The 22,904-nt window shown below is 43.6% G+C and overlaps 8 protein-coding genes across 8 annotated transcripts; 5 read left to right on the top strand and 3 right to left on the bottom strand.

Moving 5' to 3' along the window:
- Positions 1-937: 937 nt before the first annotated feature.
- On the bottom strand, positions 938-1,723 carry EAE97_004711 (uncharacterized protein; the record flags this gene model as incomplete). Its single annotated transcript, XM_038875223.1, has 1 exon — positions 938-1,723. The coding sequence occupies one exon, from the start codon at positions 1,721-1,723 to the stop codon at positions 938-940; it is 786 nt and encodes a 261-aa protein (XP_038733580.1).
- A 961-nt stretch (positions 1,724-2,684) lies between these two features.
- Positions 2,685-4,495, top strand: EAE97_004710 (uncharacterized protein). The gene is made up of 3 exons (XM_038875222.1): positions 2,685-3,136; positions 3,199-3,449; positions 3,510-4,495. The coding sequence occupies exons 1-3, from the start codon at positions 3,071-3,073 to the stop codon at positions 4,420-4,422; spliced, it is 1,230 nt and encodes a 409-aa protein (XP_038733579.1). The 5' UTR covers positions 2,685-3,070; the 3' UTR covers positions 4,423-4,495.
- A 433-nt stretch (positions 4,496-4,928) lies between these two features.
- EAE97_004709 (uncharacterized protein) lies at positions 4,929-8,557 on the top strand (the record flags this gene model as incomplete). The annotated part of the gene is made up of 2 exons (XM_038875221.1): positions 4,929-7,442; positions 7,490-8,557. 2 exons carry the CDS (start codon positions 4,929-4,931, stop codon positions 8,555-8,557), a joined length of 3,582 nt encoding a protein of 1,193 aa, XP_038733578.1.
- An 805-nt stretch (positions 8,558-9,362) lies between these two features.
- Positions 9,363-9,927, top strand: EAE97_004708 (uncharacterized protein; the record flags this gene model as incomplete). Its single annotated transcript, XM_038875220.1, has 3 exons — positions 9,363-9,509; positions 9,576-9,773; positions 9,829-9,927. 3 exons carry the CDS (start codon positions 9,363-9,365, stop codon positions 9,925-9,927), a joined length of 444 nt encoding a protein of 147 aa, XP_038733577.1.
- A 626-nt stretch (positions 9,928-10,553) lies between these two features.
- On the bottom strand, positions 10,554-11,492 carry EAE97_004707 (uncharacterized protein; the record flags this gene model as incomplete). Its single annotated transcript, XM_038875219.1, has 1 exon — positions 10,554-11,492. One exon carries the CDS (start codon positions 11,490-11,492, stop codon positions 10,554-10,556), a length of 939 nt encoding a protein of 312 aa, XP_038733576.1.
- Positions 11,493-12,921: 1,429 nt separating this feature from the next.
- Positions 12,922-16,502, top strand: EAE97_004706 (uncharacterized protein; the record flags this gene model as incomplete). Its single annotated transcript, XM_038875218.1, has 3 exons — positions 12,922-14,599; positions 14,653-14,727; positions 14,779-16,502. The coding sequence occupies 3 exons, from the start codon at positions 12,922-12,924 to the stop codon at positions 16,500-16,502; spliced, it is 3,477 nt and encodes a 1,158-aa protein (XP_038733575.1).
- Positions 16,503-17,792: 1,290 nt separating this feature from the next.
- EAE97_004705 (uncharacterized protein) lies at positions 17,793-19,703 on the top strand. The gene is made up of 2 exons (XM_038875217.1): positions 17,793-18,160; positions 18,320-19,703. The coding sequence occupies exons 1-2, from the start codon at positions 17,963-17,965 to the stop codon at positions 19,304-19,306; spliced, it is 1,185 nt and encodes a 394-aa protein (XP_038733574.1). The 5' UTR covers positions 17,793-17,962; the 3' UTR covers positions 19,307-19,703.
- Positions 19,704-19,819: 116 nt separating this feature from the next.
- Positions 19,820-21,235, bottom strand: EAE97_004704 (uncharacterized protein; the record flags this gene model as incomplete). The annotated part of the gene is made up of 1 exon (XM_038875216.1): positions 19,820-21,235. The coding sequence occupies one exon, from the start codon at positions 21,233-21,235 to the stop codon at positions 19,820-19,822; it is 1,416 nt and encodes a 471-aa protein (XP_038733573.1).
- Between the last annotated feature and the right edge of the window lie 1,669 nt (positions 21,236-22,904).

Raw genomic sequence — 22,904 nt, 5'->3', positions numbered from 1 at the left:
CCCCAATCTCACAACCCATCTCCATCCCCCCCAAAAAACCACAAACCTCCCATCAAACCTCCCATCAACCATCAAATCATCAAACCTTCACACCATATACATATACAAACATATAATCCATTCTCTCTCTCTCTCCCTCTCATAAATAGAACAGAACGACTTCAAAACAGCTTCTCAAAAGAACACTCTAAAATTCAAATCGAGGGGTTTTCAATGTGATGTAGTGTGATGTAGTGTGATAGTATGAGTATACGGAATGCGGAAAGCGGAGAGCAGGGTGCGGGGGGATATATGTATATTTCGAGATAGATTTGATATGTAGGTACTAGGTAGATATATAACTGTAACTATTAAGCTTCGTATCGGGCGGTAGAGAAATACCTAGTAAGTTTTGCTTGTCACTGCTAGACTCCAGTGCAGGTATTATGTGTAATATACATACATATAAGAAAGAAAGACGGAAAACCTGATCACATCTGAATATAACATCATCTCATTCATCGCGCGGGGTAGGTTTAGTTTTGTCTTTGGACGTATATACATACATATTCTGCGGATAGTTTTGAGTTCTGGATACTGCTTTGACTTTTTTGATATATATATACATCTTGATATGTATGTCTTGAATTGTATATCAAGGCCTCGAATATTATTCGCCCACTGTTGACATGACTGCCTCTGACAGGCAATTGCTACCGATAGTCTTTCTCCCGTTTCATCGAAAATGCCAATTATCATTCCCATTCATGTACGTTCCATATTTGCGCCAAGAACATAAAGGAAAAAGGAAAGTAACAGATAAATAATATGAATCATCAAAGAAACACTGCTTGCGCCCAAAATTTCATTCTATTCCCATTCTAAGTGTGCGCCAATGCTTTGGGTATACCATATAATCACACCAATTAATACCCAATTACTCCATGCCATAAACCTTTTATACAATTCCCTTTTTAACCTTTGTCTGTACCCTCACAGTCGGTAAGGCCCACCCCATATATTCCTTCTCGAGACCCATAGCGATTTCTTTTAGAGTTCTTTCCTCCCTCACGAAACTTTGTTTGAAATCCACCCATATTCTTAATATATCCTCTGGTTCCATTCTCGGTTCTACAAATTCGAAATTCTCATCCAATCTTGGGCACGTTCTTCTTTCTTCTCTAATGATAAGTTTAACCAAGTCGAGATTCGGAAAAGATCGCATTAATGTCGCTTTATTGTATGATTCCCAAGGTCTCTTGATCTCTACATCCACATGATCGATTCCAATAGCTTTGACATGATCGAGAAGTTCTGGTGTATTTAAAAAGGTACGAAAATCGCGAAGGGTTTCATCATATCCCATTGCACGATGCCGAGGAAGGTAAAGAACATCGATGTAAGGATTGAAATAAATTCTTGGTTCGGAAGTCTTTGTTCCGAAAGAAAGTGTATATACACGTAAAGCTTCGGTGCGTGATTCGTGATTAGCTTGGAGGATTGCAGGAGGTGGAGTTATCGAACGACATCGATCGATAGTAGGATCATATCGAACTTCGACGGTGCGAGTTGTGCAGGCATATCGCCAGACGAGAATTCGAAGTTCAGGTAAGAGTTTCGGGAAAAGATGGAAATCGTTGAGTGGTTCTTGAGATGGGGAAATCATGGTAGATTGTGGTCTGTAAATCATTCGTAGAACTTGAGGATCCATTGATGGATTGTTTTTGATATAAGAGGTGAACATGTTGAAAAAGAACAAGTAAATAGAAATCTTTTGAAAAGGCTGAATGTGAAGGGATTGTGTGGAAAGAAGAGCCTATTACTATTAAATGATTATACGGTCAATCTTGAGCGCTTAAGAGAGCAATGTCATTTAGCCTTCAAGCCTTGCAATGTTGTATTAGAAGTAAAGCGAAGTGAAGTAAAGTCAAGTTGAGATGGAGTAGAAGTCGACTGAATAAATATTATACAAACTTTTCCTGACAACTTCCCGAATTGACACATGCAAGAAGAGACCTCGGAAGGTTAAGGAAGGAAAGATATAAAGTTAAGTGTATGATGTGTATGATGTGTATGGGAAAGCCTCACTTAGGACAGGAACCCGATCAACAAAATGAAATATGGATATTGTGAGCTGATATTAATCTAGACTTCACTTGATTGATCAACGATGCCCAAGTGTGAAAGAGTCGAACTTTCCATCCTAGCAAATACATCCATCGTATCTAGTCGCCAAGACGAAAATGGTAAAGATTCTTGATATAAATCACTCGATTAAGGTGTGAGATCAACCAGGCTTCACTCAATTTAACCGCATAATGGTCTATATTCAGTAAGGGTTGAGGGACCGGCGTATATGAGGAAGGTAAGTGACGTTCCTGTTGTGTTGTTTGTGTTGATTGTGTGGTGAAATCCTTGTTGGGCAGAAGAAAGTGGTCTGATGTTGGTGGAGATGGATTTATCTTACTAAGAGAGGATTGGTTGATATTATGACTTTTTACATATTTCACACTTCACTCGTGAAAGGGAAAAAAATCAACAGGGAAAAACCTTTGATAATTAATCACAATGGGGTGATATTTACGAAATGATTTATATAGAAGAAGGCATGATATAATCATCGCGAGGTAATTTAAGAATATAATAAGAATATAGGTATAATAAGAAAGTCCTGGTATATATTGATGAGTGTTTGTTGAAGTTGACCGGTCTACCAGGTTCACCAGGTTCACCAGGTTCCCTCTACTTGCTTACCTAAGTAGTCTGTGGAAGGCTGAGATATCGAACCACGTGAGAACCCTCCCACCCAGATATCAAGTACTATCAACGGAGAATTCAAGGGGGAATTTCCGGGAACCCCAGTCTATAATACCTTCTAGCGTCGACTCTGTACAACTCCCGCATACCGGGTATAACCTTAGCCTCGTGTCGAGCATAGGCAAGGCTGTGATCAATACCCCACCAGGGCCACCATCCACGTTCAAATCTAATAATACTTGTAACTCCTTCAAGAAATATTCCGAGACATTTTATAAGATTATCGAATTTAAACAAAAATTAACAAAAAAAAAAAAAAAAAAGAAATCCAGATATGATGGCGGCTTCAAAAGCTCCTATGCCCTCGGCTTTAACCTTCGAGTTATTGGCTCGTTGCTCTGTAAGCTATCATTACTTTTCTTCCTCTTCATCACCGCTCTCTAATTTCTACAAATATGTTAGACAACAAAAGCAAGAGCCGCCAATTTGACTTTACCTCATGGGCCAGTCCAATTACCCATGTTCATGCCAGTGGCCACACAAGCATCATTAAAAGGGTTGACTCCGCAACAACTGGAAGACACAGGTTGTCGTTTATGCTTGAACAACACCTATCACCTAGGCTTGAAACCAGGGCAGGAAGTTTTAGACAAAGTTGGGGGAGCGCATAAGTTACAAGGATGGAACCACAATATATTAACAGATAGTGGAGGGTAATTTTGTCTACGCATCAACCTACACACCCCTTTTGAAAACTAACATAATGTCGATAGTTTTCAAATGGTCAGTCTCCTAAAATTGGCCAATATCACAGAGGAAGGTGTCCGATTTTTGAGTCCGCATGATGGATCCCCTATGTTACTCACGCCTGAGCATTCAATGTCTCTTCAAAATTCCATAGGAAGCGACATTATTATGCAACTCGATGATGTGTTAGTTACTACCTCCCCCGATGCCGAAAGAATGAAAGTAGCCATGGAAAGAAGTGTAAGATGGCTCGATCGATGTATTACCGCACACGCGAACCCGACGACACAAAATCTGTTCTGCATTATACAAGGAGGATTGGATTTAGAGTTGAGGAAAAAATGCTGTGAAGAGATGGTCGCAAGAGGGACACCAGGTATTGCAATAGGTGGGTTAAGTGGTGGTGAAGCCAAGTCAGATTATTGTCGTGTAGTAAATACATGTACAAGTCTCTTGCCAGATAATAAGCCCAGATATGTGATGGGAATTGGATATCCTGAAGATTTGGTAGTCAGTGTGGCATTAGGCGCAGACATGTTCGATTGTGTATGGCCTACTCGCACAGCGCGATTTGGAAACGCAATCACCAAACATGGAGTCCTAAATTTACGACACGCATCTTACGCGAACGATTTTAGACCAGTGGAAGAAGGATGTGGATGCATATGCTGCAGAACAGGAGATGGCGGTCTGGGTATTACCAGAGCATATGTTCACCATTTAGCTGCTAAAGAGACTGTTGGTGCACATCTACTCACCATGCATAATGTTTGGTATCAACTGGAGTTGATGAGAAATGCTAGGAAAGCTATTATCGAAGATAGATATCCCGCTTTCATTAAGAAGTTCTTTGCAGATCTTCATGGTGGTGAGAAATCTAAATATCCAGATTGGGCAGTAGAAGCATTACGAACAGTTGGTGTTGATCTAATGGAGTGATGAGAGAAGATTTTAGGATTAATAAGAGATGAATAGATAGGTACCTACCAATAGTAAAATATTTTGAAGAGAATTGCTGGGCACTGCATGCAATGACAGTCTGACAAAAAAAAAAGAAACAAAACTTACCCCTCCCTAAGCAACTAGAGATATAACTTGAAACAACGGCGTTTCTACGAGCATAAGAGATTGAGATTCAAGATTTTGTTGTTTCCTTCAGATGACTTCTGATATATTTCTATCAATATTGAAACTTATTTTCATTACTCTTCTCTTGGATTCTCATAGAATAACGAACACCGAGGCTGAACCGTTAATCGGCAGGGGTTCGCGATCTGCGCCAATACGCGATTGAGGGATTCTTTGCCGCATATTCCTTCGTCATCGTCATAGCTTCTCTATCTGGAAACTTCGCGACGAGAAGATTGAATTTAGTGAAGGGTCAAGAATTGAAGTGAAGGTTGAGCTTTCGGCTCAACACAATCTCACTCATTCACTCATTTACAATGGCATACTCATCGCCAAACGGTGGCAGAAATGCCAGCCCTTCGCCCGTCCAGTTGCCCTCCGCGATAAGTAACAACGATACTCCAATATCAAATTCACTGAGACGCCTTTCAATCAGTAACGCTTCTAGAACTGGTCTTCCAATTTCACCTCCCACTTCTTCTACAAGAGCTACATCATATGGGGGTCATTCAAATCTCTATCCATCACCAAGTGGTAGAAGCCCCGTGCTTCCAAGCCCCTTACGCCGAAGTTCCAGTACTGCGAGTTTCGACCAACGTCGCTCATCTACTTCACATCTCTCTCGGAAACCGTCTCTAAATTCACTTAACGGTGGAGGTCTAACTCCAAACAAAAATTCAATAAATAGAAGATCATCTACACAATTTGCACACAGGTCACCATCTGTCATGGGTAGTAAATCACTCCTCTCCCAAAGGGAGGAAGAAATGCGTGAACCCTCGCCGCGACATACTGCAGCATCCATCGCAAGCTCGCATTTCAAGTCGGAATTGGATTTACAAGATAAGAATGATGGCTCAAGATCTGCAGAGACAATTGTTATACTTCACGACTCCGTTTATGGACATCGCTTTTCCCGGCCCAAAACTTCAAGAACTGGTTTGAGTACAATTGTCGAAAGACCCGAAAGAATTCATGCTAGCATACTCGGATTGTCTGTAGCATATGTACGACTGGGCGAAAGACATTCCGAGGGTCGCTATCCTCTTCATCCTGGCATGGAAGCTTCTGCGGTACCTAGCACACCCTTTCGCATACGCAAAACTACTCGTCGAATGTCTTTATCCTCGCAAGCGATCACAAATGTACATGGAGTAAAGTGGATGGAGGAGTTAAAGATTATGTGTGATAATGCGGAAGCCAAGCTTGCTATGAATGGAAAAGAATTGGCTAGACCTGAGATGAATCGAGGTCCAAATGAAGCACCTCCTTCAAAGTTTCACGAGGGTGATCTCTATCTGTGTGCGGAGTCTTTGGACGCGATGGAGGGTGCGCTGGGTGCTGTATGTGAGGGTGTTGATGCTGTTTTTGAAGGCTCTTCTACCGGATTCGGACCACGCCGAAGTTTTATAGCGATAAGACCTCCTGGACATCATTGTTCAGCTAGTTATCCTTCTGGATTCTGTTGGTTGAATAATGTCCATGTTGGTATTTCACATGCTTCTCTCACTCACGGTTTAACTCATGCGGCTATTATTGATTTTGATCTTCATCATGGAGATGGATCTCAAGCAATCACTTGGGAACATAACGCTCGTGCTAATGGATTGGCTAAGAATGCATTACCGTGGAAGAAGACTTCGATTGGATATTTCAGTCTCCATGATATTAATTCATACCCATGTGAGATGGGTGACGAGGAGAAAGTCAAGAATGCTAGTCTTTGTATTGAAAATGCACATGGTCAAAATATTTGGAATGTTCACTTACAACCATGGAAAACTGAAGAAGGATTCTGGGAACTGTACGAATCAAAGTATTCGGTACTACTCGAGAAGACACGAAACTTCTTACGCACACAATACGAGAGGCTTCAAACATCACCTAATGGACCAAAACCAAAAGCTGCAATTTTCTTATCAGCTGGTTTTGACGCCAGTGAGTGGGAGAGTTCTGGCATGCAACGCCATAAAGTCAACGTTCCAACCGAGTTTTATGCTCGTCTAACCCGAGATGTCGTGAAACTTGCAGCTGAGGAAGGTACAGGGGTAGACGGAAGGATTATTAGTGTTCTTGAGGGTGGTTACAGTGATCGTGCTTTGTGTACCGGGGTTTTGAGTCATCTTAGTGGTTTGTCAGGAAGTGATCCTGTAGCTCATACCGAAAAGGCATTCACAGGTCTAAACTTTGAAATGGGACAGAGACTTGGTGTAGATCCATTGAGTCCTGGACCGCCATCTCCTTATGGTTTCATGCCATATGATCCGTTATGGTGGTCTCAAGGTCGATTGGAACAACTTGATGCTGCTATGAATAGTGCACCAGTCCCCGAGGAGCCAAAAGTTCAAAAACCTGCAGGACCTCCAGGAAATTTTGCATCTCCTACACAATCCTTCATTGCTAAAGTTGTCAATACTCCTACTGCGCAACGTAGTGTATCGACGATGGGTATGAGAAATGGAGTGCCAGTTCCAAGATCTTCACCTCCTAGGCCACCTACTCCTCCACCACCCGATGTTCATTGGACAGTTGCAGCTCATGAATTGAGTAAATTGCTTATTCCAACTGATAGACAGACGAAGAGTTGTCAATGGGAAGATCTTGCTGCCGAAGCTACAAAAGCAAGAAAAGAACGTCAATCATTAGCAAACTCTGAAGGCGCCCAACAACCTGCCATTCCGGAGCCTGCTAATGCCAGAATGTCTTTACGAACAAGAAAACCTCCACCAAAATTGCTTGATAGCATCGAGAAGGATGAGGCCAAAAAGCCTGCTGCAAAATCAAACCGTCGAAGAACCGTTCCCAGCACCGCTGCTTCCCCTGTACACAAAGTATGTAGTTACGCCGTATCGTATAATTACAAACTAACAATTAATAGGGTCCTCCCGCTCCAAGCACCAGTCAAACATCCGATGCGAACTCTAGTCAATCAACGCAAAAGTCTGTTAGGAGACTTAGCGCCGCATCTATATCCACCACTGCGGCAATGCCTCCTCCTTCTCGCCCGGTACCTGCTGCTAATAGAGCGCCATCACTTCCTCAAAGACCGAGTAGTTCTATGAGTGTACGACCGGGGTCCGCTATGAGCTCTCGTGGGCCTCCTCCACCACCTGTCGCTGTAAAGAAAACAAGAGCACCTGCCAAACCTCGAACTGATGCATCAAAACCAGGTCCAGGTCGACCCCGCAAGAAGTCTCCTCCAGTGACTGGTTCTGATAGCAATTTGAAGAATAACATTGGGGCTGTTTCAACTGCAGAAAATAGTAACCAGTCATCTGACGTTGATAGTCTAACCTCTGGTATGAAGAAAATCAAGATTAGTCTTCTGACTAAAGCACAGAAAGAAGCCAAGGAAGAAGAAAAGCATAGGGTAAAGATTGAATCGAGCCAGGAAGATGGGAAAGTATCCCCAAATATGTCAAATGAAACACCACCTACAACAGCCAATTCTGAGACGACCTACAATCAATCTGCAGCTTCCACACCAATAATGAGTATTTCACCTGGACCTTCAACCCCTCAACTATTTGTTCCTCTACATGATTCTGCTCAATTGAAAGAGCCTGAACAAGCTCCCTTACCGATTAGTTCACCTATCGATCCTCCCATGGAACAATATGAATCCGGAAATGTTTCGGATCATTCATCAACTTACAGCGCGGACAAATTTGTGCTCTTTCAACCACAAGGCCCGATTCCCAGCACGATAGCACAACAAGAACCACTTCGATGGTTACCACCGAATACAAACACACCAGTTGCAGCGAAGAAATATGATCTTCCAGTATTCACATCCACCTCCGCCATACCTTTTGCTTCGAATTCTGACGTTGACAATCAAAACGAACCTTCAAATTCACACGTCGAACAAGATTCATCCCCATCTGAATCTACACAATTAGCTTCCTCGATCTGGGATATTCCTACTACACCCCGGGATCAATAGATTCTTTCCAAGAAACTTTCATTGGTATACATATTGGGATAAATCGACCTTGGTAAACATACATTCATTCCTATGATAGTAATAAGCTTGTACTTTTTCTTTGTTCATGATACCCTTTAGAAGGAAGTGTTAGGGAGAAATGGGGAATGGAAGGTCTGGATATTTGTACTATTATGGAGACTTTCGAGTAAAGAGCATTTAATTATAATTATCAATGTTTTATGGTTCGTATCACATGTGAAATTCAATCTCGAGTTGTTAATATAGGAAGAATTTCCGTAATATACTTATTCCTAGAGGTTAATCTAGCTAAGGCAGTGTATTTGTATCTTTATATAAAAGATATTTCTATACCCCCGGATCACCCCAGGATTTAGATGATGTTCCGTCCAGATTGTATATTTGTAGGAAAGAAGATAGGTGCGACTGATCACGCCGATAATACTTGCAATACAATAACTCGATTAATTCTTCCGAATATCATATAAATTATAATTCTTGAATGTTATTCAAATACACAAGAGCTAATATATTTTTTAGTCTTTCTGTATTTATATATTAAATTTGTGATCGATTTGGAATTTGATTAATTCAAAAGATTTACACAAGATTTTTGAGGGGCTTCTCCTACGAACAGGTTGTGGGGGTTGTGGTCACGTGAACATAAAACGACACTAGTGACCCAGCTAGCGAGACATCGACGACTTTTCCCACACAAAAGAATTTTGAAAATTTTATACCTCTCAATCGACAACCGCAAAAACTTTCGACAACCACCACATACAACCCCCTCAATACCGTAATCATGGGTCGCGTTCGTACCAAGACTGTTAAGAAGTCCGCCAAGGTCATTATCGAGAGATATTACCCAAAGTTGACTCTCGATTTCGAGACCAACAAGAGAATCTGTGATGAGATCGCCATCATTGCTTCCAAGAGACTCCGCAACAAGGTAAATTAAAAACTTGCAATTGACGCGGATGGAAAAATGACAGGTTTCTAACAATGGACGAAATAGATTGCCGGTTACACCACCCATTTGATGAAGCGTATTCAACGTGGACCAGTCCGTGGTATCTCCTTCAAGCTCCAAGAAGAGGAGAGAGAACGTAAGGATCAATACGTTCCAGAGGTTTCTGCTCTCGATGTTTCCAGCACTGAGAGCGGACAACTCGAGGTCGATGTCGAGACAAAGGATCTCCTCAAGTCCCTTGGTGTATGTATTTTGCGCAATTCGACATTCATTTTCGTATCTAATATTTTTGTTACAGTTCGATTCTATCCCATGCAACGTTACCCCAGTCACTCAAGCACAAACCACCGAGCGTGGACCAAGACGATTCGGCGACAGACCTGCCCGCAGAGATTAAATTTATGGATTTACAAAGGGTATGGGGGATTTTATTGGGAAGCACATGGATCTGATGGCTACTGGCGTATAACGGACGGACAGGAAGTGTATACAGATCAATGTGAGAGAATTCCTCCCAAAACCAGGTGTCGCCCGTGATTCTCTCTTTATGAGAGATGAGGCTTGATTGCCATCCTTCGGGAAAACCTTTCGCTTTTCGTGAATATGATGATGTTCTAATGGTGTATGCTGTGAGCTTCATGCATGCGGCCGACATATCAACAGCATGAGCTACAGTCTCTACAAAGTATTTCTCCCTGAAGTGCATTTTTCAGCAACTCCATGCGGAACCTTCCGTGATTACAATCTTTCGATTTTTTCGTTCAAGTCTAGTGCACCCAGCCGCAAGTGTATACACAGAACGCGTTGAGAATTTCATATTGCCATCGTTCCTATCTGATGGTAAGTTTTGCGTGAATGATATTGTACGGTTTTAGTCCCAGGAAAGTCGATTGGCGGTTGAAATTCGAGGTGCACCAGTAAGAATTGATTCATTTGTTAATCTATGTCATTGAATGTGACGGACGTGGGGTATCATAGTTTTACTCCTTCCTGCCATGAACTCCATAACTCCAAGTAATGCAATCATATTTTCCAGTCTGTATCCATCTCTGTATCGTCATCATCTTCGCCAAATAAATCTCGATAATTGTTGCCATGATTAAAAGTAGATGTATGACCTTCCAGATCCAAATGTAATGTATCCATCCTATCAGCAAGTTCATTCGAGTCGAAGGTCGGCGGCTTGACATCACCATGTTTGACTTCTTTCTCAACTATTGAGAAATTCGAGACATGTTTCGATGAACCTTGACCAGTCTCTCCCCTCTCTAAAGCGAGGTTTCCAAATTTCTTCTGCTTGTCTTGGGCTTCCTGCTTGTTCAAGTCCAAATTCTCAATTCCGTCCATAACCAAATCCTCCTCCGTCTTAGGTTCGTCCAGTAGGTCTATATTCGTACCAGAACTGTCGCCACTCCTTTCCCAAGCTGGACACTCACTCAATTGGACTCGAACATACAAAGCTCTCCTGGCACACGTATCCGAGCACCATTTCTCTGCATCTTCCTTCTTTGCAATCCTAAAATCCTTTGCCTTTCCTGACATGCCCAGTAATCTCCACTGACCACCTTTATTATCTCGCGGCCGCGGATTGGCACACAAGGTATACCCGCAGCGACTATCGAGATTGCGTTCGAGGATCAGGGCATCGTAGTCGCTGGGCTGAAAGGGTCGAAGCATTTCTTTGAAGGCGCGGGCGTCGGATGGTGAGGGGTTCGAGGCATCGTGGGGCGGAGAGGCGGCGAGCGGGAAATCAATCAGCGATTCGGTGGAGGAGAGAATTTCGAGCTCTATTTCTTTGCGTTCTTGGATGAGGCGCGCGTGGTAGAGGGCTACTTCGCGGTCGCGCTCGGCTTTGGTGGGTGAGGGGTTGTTGGTGGTGGTGGAAGTGGTGGAGGTGGAGGGGTAGGAGGAGGAGGAAGTGGTCTTTTTTAATATTGATTTGGGCTTTTGAAGAGTTGACATGTTTGCGATTTTTGTATTTAATTTATCTTCGTTTTCGTTTTTGTTGTCCTCTTCTTGAGTTGTGGGTAGGTAGGTAGATATTTGATGTATAGATTGGAATAGATTTGATTTTATTTGATTTTATTTGATTTGATTGATAAGATTGATGGTTGGGTTTTCTTAATCCGTGGATCTATTAAAGTACGGTACGGGTACGGTATTCCATTCAATTTGTTCCGTTGAAGGGTAATAAGTACTAGGTAGGTAATCACTTCACCTAGTACAGCCGACAGCCTAAATTATATAGATAGCTGTATATGGCATGGCATTAGTCTCCAGTACCAGAGCTCACCTGCAGTTGAGGAAAGAGAAGGATTGAATGATTGATTGGAGGGGGGGATTGATCGTTCAAGTTTGAGCCAATGTAATTGTACCTGGGGTCCTATGGTTGATTATTATTAGATGTATATTTTCTCTTACATGAATGAGTACATATATCGTCTCGAGATCGTTTAAGCTTCAAATCCATAAATGAACCAGTGAACCAGTGAACCAGTCCAGTGAATCGATGAACCGACAATTCGACAATTCCCAAAGAAACCCTTGTACCTCTTGCTTAAGCCACTCTTGACCACTCTTGACCACTTGGACTCACCTGGGCACCTGCACAATTATACCCTGTGCCTCAAAGTGCCACATCCACATTCATCAAAGTGCTCCTCAGCAAATCTTTGAATAATCACTTGCAAGCTTTCCGTTGCCCACCAGATCATGCAACTGCAACTCCAGATGGCCTTATAGGTAGAAAGTCCCAAAGGAAAAGGGAAGCCCGCAAAGCACCACAAATCAATTCGCATCCCTAGGTCCCTAGCATCTAGCATCTAGCATCTAGCATCTAGCATATGTATGCCCGCCCACCTTACTCTGCAAACCTTCCATCATCCTTCATTCCAAGGTCTCTCTCTTCCAATAAATTACTAGTCAATGATACCTACCTAGTACCTACCTACATATTGGTTTACTTGAGTAATCAATACTTAATATTTAGTTTATTTCAAGAAATCTTAAAGCTCTTGGTAAGTTATCAATGTTGTATATGTTGTCTGTCAACTTTCAAGATATATCCCGTCTATGACTTCGTTTCATTCATGCGCTGACGTAGACTAGTAGCAGAGTTTAGATACAAACACCGCCCCGCCTCTTTTCCAAAGATTCCCGACATTTTCCTCTTTCCTACAGACTACTCGCTCTCAATTACCGTAAATATTACAAAAGAAATCTTGTGCAATTGTGTTTCCACCTTTCAAAGTTTCATTCCTTCGAATCCACCGCTACATTGTTACGAACATCATCCGTCACAAAACCGGACTTCGGTGGTTGGTAACTAGTTGGGACCGAGTTACAGCATCAACAATAACTTTGCACCACAACATTTACCTTTACCCTCAATATGTCCATTCCACCATTCAAGGTGAAGGCCATCTTTGAATATACTTCACCGCATGATGATGATCTTCACTTTCCGAATGGACAAATCATTACGGTGACGGAGGAGGAAGATGCGGATTGGTATGCGGGAGAATATGTTGATGCTTCAGGAGTCAAACAAGAAGGTATCTTCCCACGAAATTTTGTGGAAAAGTATGAGCCTACCGCACCTCCAAGACCTACGCGTGTCAATCGACCAAAGAAGGAACCCGAACCAGCTTCTCCTGTGGTCGCTTCCGAGCCAGTAAGAGAGCCAGAACCTCAGCCGGAAATCGAAACACAGCCTGAAGAGGTTCATGAAGCTCCTGTGGTACAAGAAAGACAACCTCCCCCTCCTCAACCAGCTCCACAGGCTAAACCACCAAAACCTGCATCTCCACCTCCAGCTCCAGCAGCTGCAAAACCACCTCCAAGTCAAAAGCCAACTTCTCCTCCTGTTAGTGAAAAACCAAGCGGTGGGTCATTTAGAGATCGTATTGCAGCATTTAACAAGGCTGCACCTCCGCCAGCGCCATTCAAACCCGCAGGTTTCGGTTCTGGAGGCTCGAACAATTTCATCAAAAAGCCATTTGTTGCCCCACCTCCAAGAAAGGATGCTTATATTCCTACACCGCGCGAACCCCCGCCACAAAAGATATACAGACGTGAGGAAGATCCCGAGATTGCAGCAAAGGAGAATGAGAATCAAGAACAAGCTGAACGGGCAGGATTAACGCCCACTTCTCCAAGCAACAACGATGAAGAGGAACAACCTAAGCCAACGAGTCTCAAGGAACGCATCGCACTTTTGCAAAAACAACAAATGGAGCAGGCTTCTAGACATGCGGATGCAGCGCAGAAGAAAGAGAAGCCTAAGCGCCCACCCAAGAAGAGAACAGAATCTCATGAAGTCACAGAAGAGGCAGAGACTGCTAGCTTAGAACGACCGGATACTGGGGACAGGCCTGGAAAGATGTCAATGGATTCTGTTAGGGAAGAAGAAGGTGTGCCACGACGAACGAAATCTTCTCGGGGACCCATTCCATCGATTGAAGATGGAAATGAAGCGGATATGTCAGGAGCAGCCGAAACTACGGAAGAATTGGAGGATACCGGAAAGGATGATAGCGACGACAAACCTAAAGTCAACCCCCCTCAACCTCCTGTTCGTGCGCCAACAGCTCCAGTCGTGGAACCAGATGTTGGCGAGGAAGAAGGCGCCGTTGAAGAACCTTCGCCTGTTGAAGCAGAGGAGGAAGAGGAGGAGGAAGACGATATCGACCCCGAAGTAAGACGCAAAGAAGAATTACGTGCTCGAATGGCAAAAATGAGCGGTGGTATGGGTATGCATGGAATGTTTGGCGGTGGAATGCCAATGGCAGCTCCTCTTCCACCAAAGAAGAAGAAGCCATCCTTGCCACTTCCAAAACGCGGAAGCACTGCTGGATCAGACGCGATAGTTTCTCCAATCGCTAGCGCGCCGCCTGTACCAATGATTCCTCTTCCTGGTATGTCTCGAGTTCGAAGTCCGGATGAAGTCGAGAAACAGGAGGAGACTGAGGAGGAGAAGCGACCAGTCTCATCAGCGCGTCCTGCTGATGTAGTACCGGATGTTGAGGATGTTGTACCCGAGAAGGAAGAAGAATCGGCACCTCCACCAGGTAAATATTTCGATGTAATAGTGCAATTATTAAAAGACTAATTTCCTTTACAGTTCCAACTCATGATGGCGGCGCACCACCCCCAGTTCCGAGTGGACGACCTGCTCCTCCACCTATTCCAATTGATTGTAAGTCATCTATCAGTGAATCCAATCAATCCGATATACTTACAATATTAGCTCGACCAGTTCCAGCTCCTCCTGCAGAGATTTTGTCACCAGGCGCTGGTTACGAGTCTGATGATGAAATGGCTGAGCAAACACGAAATATGTCGTTAGCTGAACCTCCTCAAGCTCCTCCTCGACCTTCTGAGGCACCAGGTTCTCCACGATCACCAGCTAGTAAGAGAGCTTCATACTTTAGTGCTGAACAATCACCGCAATCTCCAAATACCCCTGGTAGACGTGCTAGTAGAGTGCCGCCTATTCCGCTTGGTATTCCTACTCCAGCTCAAACTCGAGCTCCTCCACCACCTCCGCCTGGGGCACCATTGAGCAGATCTTCAACAGGTGATCAAAATATCATTCCCCACTTAAATCCACCTCCTCCACCCGTGGACGATGGAAAAGAGGACGATTATGAAGGTGATTATGATACTGATATCGCTTCCGCGGTACCACATAAGGATGCTTTGAAGCACACTAAAGAAGCAAGTGTTGATGATGCCGCTCTTCGATCTCCAATTGCTTCTCCAACTTTTGCTCCTCCATTTCCTCCACCTACAGCTCCAGCTCCAAAAGCTGTTCCCCCACCGTTGCCATCACAACCACCACCTCGTCCATCAGCAGAGGTTCCCAAAGTTGCTCCACCAGCTCCACCACCGCCACCACCCGGAAGAGCTCCAGCTCCATGGGAACCTGAGAACAATGAATATGATCCTTACAATTATGCACCAACGACAACAACTGCTCCAGTTAACGTTGCTCCAGCTACACCAAAAATGGAACCTGTTGAAGATGATTTATACTCAGCTTCTCCACCCAGATCATTTGCTTCGCCTAAACAAGGTCGAGCTCCAGCTCCACCTCCGAATAAGCCTTCAATAAAACAATCTCTGGATCTTAATCGCGCGGCTGTTACTGGCGGCGTAAGAAGATCTATGGATTTAAACAGAATGTCTATGGATTCAGGCTTTATGGCCAATGATGTTGATTTGGGAATTGGTAGTCAATGGTGGATTGTCAAAAAAAGTCTCCCCCCTGTTTTCCAGGCTCGAAAAGACATTTTGACCGAATCGGAAGATACATCATCAATTTCTGATACGAATCAACCTGTTGTCACAAGAGAACTTTTCGTCTTATTTCATGATTACTCTCAAACGATTATTGCAGCTCAATACAATCCAAAGGATCCATCTGATTGTCAACTTGAGCAAAAGCACGAAGGGCCTCCTGCTCGTTTACGTCAAGATCAACTGGAAGAAGCTCATGAACGCTTTGGTAAGCGTGTCATTGAAGCAGTGACTGTTAGACAAAATACTATTGTCGGTGATGGTACACCTCAAGGATTAATTCTCGAATTACTGAAACCATTAGCTGGTGTACTTATGCCAGTAGGTACTCGAGCTTATGGTGCTCTCGTCTATAGTAATATGGCCAATGCATCGACTCAACAATTCGATGAGATTCGAGCAGGTGATATTGTTACACTGAGAAATACCAGATTCCAAGGTAAACATGGATCAATGCATACAAAATATACAGCAGAAATTGGTAAACCCGATCATATGGGTGTAGTTGCTGAATGGGATGGTACGAAGAAAAAGCTAAGGGCGTGGGAACAAGGAAGAGAGAGTAAGAAGGTTAAGCTGGAGAGCTTCAAGTTGGATGATTTGAGAAGTGGTGAGGTCAAGATTTGGAGGGTTATGCCGAGGAGTTGGGTGGGTTGGGGAGAGGGTAATTAAGTTTTGAGGGGTTGTGGGTAGGCTCTGGTGGTTAGATTGTGGGGGTAAGGGGAGGAGGGGGTATGAAGGAATATCAGGATGGGGTGAATTGATGAATCTTTTGATACTGTGAGCATTGTAATATGCCAGCAGGGATTGAGATGGTATGAGATGAATTGATGAAAAGATAGTCAATTACAGCGGGTTTTGTGTGTGTATACGTGTATACAGTTAGTTTATTAGGAAGGCATAGCATGATCGATTCATTAAAAATCTACATTTCTTTTTTTTTTCTTCTCGTAATCTCTGAAATTTTTCACATCCCTCAGCTCAGTAATGCTCTTAAGATATAAATATATTTCATGTACCTACCCTAGGTACATATGATTTACATCAATCTCTGATCGTGTGCACAAAACAAGCTTTACAGTTCCACAAGAACACTGTTTTTTTTTGTTTTTTTTTACCCCTGACTATAAACAAGCATGCCAATCAATCAATCGACTGGAGTATTACTGTATTACTATTATTGCGCCACTCGATTGGGCTAAGAGGGAGTTTGAAACAGTAGTGTCTGGTATATTGGGTTCATCTCTACTTTTATGTTGATCTTAATCTTTGGATTTTGGGGATTTTAGGGAGGGGTTTTGATTGATGTATTGTATTGTACAGAGTTGATTTCATACCTTGGAAAGGCCTTGGAAAGGAAAAGATGGGAATGGGAATTTGGGGAATGGGAGGAAGGGAAGGGAAGGTTTGAGGTATGAGGTTTGATTGATGGGTGGATGGGTAGATGGGTAGATGGGTAGATGAATGTATCTGACAAGTACTGGGGATTATCTCGGTGTCGGTATCGGTATAGGAAGGTAGGTAGGTAGGTAAGATATACGATCGATGGTGGGTGTGAAATGAAATGGGGTTATGCTACATCGAATTCGGTACCAATGTGGATGTATGTATATGTATATACCTCGTATGTACCTCGTATGTACCTCGTATGTCCTTTGCATGTAGATAAGTAAAGTTAAGTTTAGATACTGGTGTGATCTATGCATCCATACATACATATTCTTGAAGAGTGGGTGAACTGAGGCAATGATCGAGGGAAATATACGGAGTGTACTCCGTATACTTCCCTGGTTTTTTTCTCGTATTGTCCCCGCTTGATTTGGGAAATTATATTATATCATTGAATATCATAGCATAGTAAGTAGCATATCAGAGTAAGTACCTAGGTGTCGCAAGCGCATCATATGCACGGCTTTCTATATTAAGTATATTAAGTATCTGAGATATATCTGGGTACACTAAGGGTAGAGTATACATCACAATATATATATATATATATATCAGTTGATGGATTATCTTTTTCTTTTGATATAAATTTTAGTTTTTGGTTAAGGTTGTTACTGATTTTTGGGTTTTGATCTCCGATTATCTCCTTTCTTCCACATCTCCTTTTTGGGAATCCATCACATATCATGAAAACCTCATCATTGGCAAGCCTGATGGCTTTGAACACCATCACGCATGCACAGACAGATACGATTTCAATGCCGATTCGTCTCTTATATGGACCATTGAGTAAAGTCACGACACCGGTTTTTGTGGGAAGTGGCAATGAAGAGATTGGGCAGAGTATCGAGGTGGTGGTTGATTATGGGAGTGAGGATTTTTGGGTATGTTGATTTATTTATTTATTTTTTGGATTTGGAGGAGGCCGGGATTGGGATTTGTGATTTGGGTTTTGAAGGAGGGAGGAAGATGGATATATCTCATTTTTTCGAGAGGGGGAGAGGAGGAAAGTAGGGAGAAAACAAAAACTAACAGAACACAAGGTCTTCGCCCCAAACGCAACCGTAAACTACGGTTCCCAATACCTCGGGTTCACCGGTGCGTGCAACACCAGTCCTGCATACTACTACCATCCCGACAACGTCACCCTCTCCAGCTTCACCGAATCCTATTCCTACGGTGGGAATTCCAAAATCCTCGAGGCCACCCACTCCGTAAACGATACGCTGTATTTCTCGTCCAGCCCCGCCATTCCCAACGTCGAAATCGCGCTCATCTCTTCCGGCATCGTGCGTCAGTATGTTGCCGACGGCGAGCCCTGCCCCACGCTCTCCTACGACTACGGGATCATGGGTCTATGTCCCTCAACCCCCTACGACAACGGCCCCAATCTCAAAACCAATCTCCTCAACCAGGGCCGCATTTCTGCATCCGTGGCGTCGATGTATTTCTCCCCTCCGCCAGCCGATGCATCCGTCACCACCAACTTCACCGGCACCCTCCTCCTGGGCGCGCTCCCCCCCGCGGACTCCTACTCCGGGGAACTCATCCCCGTGCCCATCACGACACCGGCAGGTGGAAGCGGATACTACATTTCCCAACCCATCATCTCGCACGCGAACACCTCCATCCCCACCGATTACCCCACCGAAACATGTCTCGTCGATTCCGGCTCCCTGGCTCTCACGCTCCCGTACACATACAACAGCACCTCGTTTTTCACCAGCACCGGCTTCCAGGACTACGAAAACGTCATCGTGTATCCATCGAACTGCGAAGACATACCCCGCGATCTCACGCTCGATTTTGAGTTTGCCGGGAAGGGAAATGCATCGGTGAGCGTGCGCGTGCCGTATTGGTATTTGGCGCGGGGATCCTCGGGTCCTGGGGGCGTCACCCCCGAGGGAATGTGTGTGATGAGTGTAGAGACCGGGAATGGCTGTACGTTTGGGGCGCCGTGGTTTTTGGGCGCGAGCGTCGCCGCGGATGATGGGGAGGGGGTGGTGTGGATTGCGCAGGGGGTTTTGTAGTGGGATGGTGAGTTGGTGTGGGTATGCAAACGATGCTCAGGGAATGAGAGGCGAGGGGTGTGATGGAGAGAAGAAGAAGACATAAAGTAGAGAGCAGATGGATGGGAAATCCTCTCGGAATATGAATGCAGGCCTTTAATTTGAAACTAATAGATGTTGCTAGGTACTCTTCATTTGTATGTACATGTATATGATCTTCCTTGATTCATGTATAATAAAATAAGGCTTCACTGGGTCCTTCGGGGGTTTTAGATCAGAGGGCGGTGGAGGTAGAAGTAGATTGCTTAGAAAGAGAATAAAATACATTTCATATCCTTTACACGATTGTATCTCGAGCGTAGCGAGCTAAAGGGGGTTTGGGGGCTTGCCCCCATAATCTCCATGCAGATTAAATCTGTCTGTCAAAATTCGTAATTTTACACAGTTGTAATGGCGTCTAACATTCATTTGAATTCTGTTTAAAATGTACATTTGCAACATAATATACACATTTCATTTACTCCATCGATTTTGCTAAAATCCACTCAATCCGTATCCTTCACCACTACCATTTCGTCTTGTGAACGTCTTCCCCGCTGGTAAATAATTTCTCTGGAGTGGTTCTGGAATGTCATCTACTTTTCCCTCTTTCACTGCCACGGCGTCTTTATCCGCTGGAATTACGGAAAGTACAATCTTTCCCTTTGCATCAATATATGCATGTTTAGGTTCGACCCACGTTTTACTACCTCCATATTTCTGGGGCTCGACAAATAATAATCCGGCAACTTGGTCGTGGGATTTAGGGTTACTGCTTCCAAGAGGTTTGACATCGAATTGAATAAATCCAGATGGGATGTCCGCAACCACACCTCCTACACCTAGCACTGGAGGAGCACCCGATGCATTCTTGGGCATGACGATACGGGCTTCAACAGGAGGAGCATGGGCTTGTGGTCCATAGAGCGCATGGTTGTATGTCCAGCTGTTATTGCGCGAATAAGATAATCCGGCACTAGGATGGGTTTTAGGAGGTCCGGATTCGGCATATGGAGAGCTGGATACGACCTCGACGGCCTTGGGCCGACGAAGAGAAATTAATTCATCGTAAATCTCTGTTTCGTCTTGGGCTCGGGGAGCAGGAGAAGGAGCGAGATCGAGGAAGGCGCGGATTTGGAGGTTCAGAGTGGAGATGTCGTATCGTAGATGGCGGATGTAAGTTGATAATTGTTCTTCCGTAACCTCCTCTACAGAAGTGGTTTTGAAATCTCCCAACCCTTCATCATTTTGAACTGCTTTCTTTTTCGCTTCGTTCGTCAGAGATGCAGCACACGATTCCTTTAAAAATTGTCTGAATTCCGATTTTCTCCTTCCCACCTCCTTCGCTACATATTCTTGAAATTCGCCCTCGGTCAAACCCGCCAACCATGGACCTGAGAATTTCCAGCGCGTGTCGTCTTTTCCCTGCCCAGTGATTCCCGCCTGAATACTTGAGTTTCTAACCGTTGTATCGATACTATCATCAAAAACGCTTCTATGTTTAGGAATATTTTGATCGCGGGTCGCAGAGACGGATTTGCTGAGTCGGGGTGTCGAAATGGGAATATTCATTTCCTGCCATTTTTGTAATGTGAGACTGTGGTCCGCCGCGGAACCAAACTCGGTAACGTGCTCAAAGGTATCGATAGCTTCGACGCGAATGATGGGCGTGGAGGTGCGGGTGGTGGCTCGTAGAGGGAGGGGTCTTTTGAATCCCCAGTCACCTTTTGCGAGGGAGGATGGCGGGGTGCTAATAGATTGATGGATTGGATGTGGGAGCGTCGCGGTATCGGAATCGAAGGTTGCTTGGGAGGAGAGGGTACCGGTTGGTCGGGGGAGGGGATTGGGAATCGCGAAGACTCGAGAGGCTCGTAGGAGTGCCCCGCCGGGCGACATACGACTTGATGCCATGATTGAAAATTCGAGCTCTTTTGAGCCCTGAAATGGGTTCTTGCAATATTCGATCAATCACTCCTTGTAAACAGATCTTCTCCTATATCTGGACCTGCTCCCCTTGAATATCGTAGCTGTTGTGCGTGGGAGGCAATGGCACATTCAAAAGTTATAATTATGGCGGGACAAAATAATTGAGGTTCGAGATAATTTTTGGGATGGCGCTAGTCTGTTTTGAGAATTTGATGATTTTAAGAACCATGAATGAAGATTTGAATAAAATTTATTATCAAATAAATGAAATTATATTTCTTTCTGTTTTTTGAGTTGTCTACTAATCTGACTTTAATGATCGCGATTTTTGAGTTTCAAGGCTTCTGATAAATACATGAAAGACGTTGATATGTCGATATAAACTAGAGATTCTTGAGTATGCGAATTCATATACAACTCGACGTCAGCGCAACCAATGAGCAAAATTGTATCTGGATGTATAGCTTCAATATATACAGGGTTTGATTTATAAAATATCGTTTCTTAACTTGTCAATTTTGAAATCTTCATGTACCATACATATACTTGATCATTCTGTATTCCATTCAGGTAACCTTAGACCAAAGCAACGTCAATCATACAAAACTATCCTTCCATCCCCCTCCTCTCAAACTAATCATCATGCATACCATCTAACCTATCCCCAACATCTATATAGCCAAAAGCAATTCGTCTAATCACTATCATTATGGGAGCAAGCCCCCAAACCCCCATTGCTCGCTGCGCTCGAAGATTTCATGTATAATATTTCCCCTTTCTCTTCTTCTTCCTCCAGTCACTATAAGCGAACATTCCCGCAAGCCCCTAGAAGATCAGCAATGTATCATTTTTCATTCTTGTAATGAAAATCGATGAAAATGAGAACGATACCCAAGAGGATATTTCACCATTAATCTATTAAAATTATTTTCTTCTTCCTTCTTACTCTGAATATCCACACGATGCCATTCGACTCATACCCTTACCATGACCCCAGTTTACATCACTCTCCGTCTCCATAATCATGCCTTAGAAAATAAAGCTTTATTTTCTAGCCTTTGAATACCATGCCCATTCATCCACACAACTACCTTCTGAATCCCACTCCAACCAAACACCGAGGAAAGATACTCAGATACACATAAACCTTTACATTCAGAGAATAGCAAAACCCCGTACACATCAGAACGACAAAAATTCCCCAGTACCACGACATCTAAATATTCAGAATTAAGAAATTAGCTCACTCACCCATAAATATGTATCCAGACGTTCATCCCTCTTGACAACAAATCTTCTGGAAAAGTACCCAAAATAAAGCTAGATAAAGTGAATTTCGCATCGATTGATATCATAAGCTCTGATGTATCATAGTGCAAATGTCAATTAGCCCTTACTTACCCCCAACTTAGAATAAATACCCAGTCTAGTTACTCATCTCCTTTCAAGCCCCCTCCCTAAACTTTCCAAATGTCTCGAGACGGATTTCCGAACTTATCTTACCTTTAGCGAGTTATTCTCCTTATATCAGTAATCCAGTTTAACTGATAAACTTATTTCTGTCACAAGTATAAACTCAAAGACTTCTCGAGCCATCCTGTTCCACCGCATCCTGTCTTTCCCTCACTTCCCTTCTCCCCTCCATAAGATATAT

Source organism: Botrytis byssoidea (genome assembly GCF_014898295.1).
Source record: "Botrytis byssoidea strain MUCL 94 chromosome Unknown BBYS_008, whole genome shotgun sequence".
NCBI classification, from domain to species: domain Eukaryota; kingdom Fungi; phylum Ascomycota; class Leotiomycetes; order Helotiales; family Sclerotiniaceae; genus Botrytis; species Botrytis byssoidea.
Note: the sequence above shows the minus strand (reverse complement) of the source record. Positions and strands in the feature narration are given on the sequence as shown.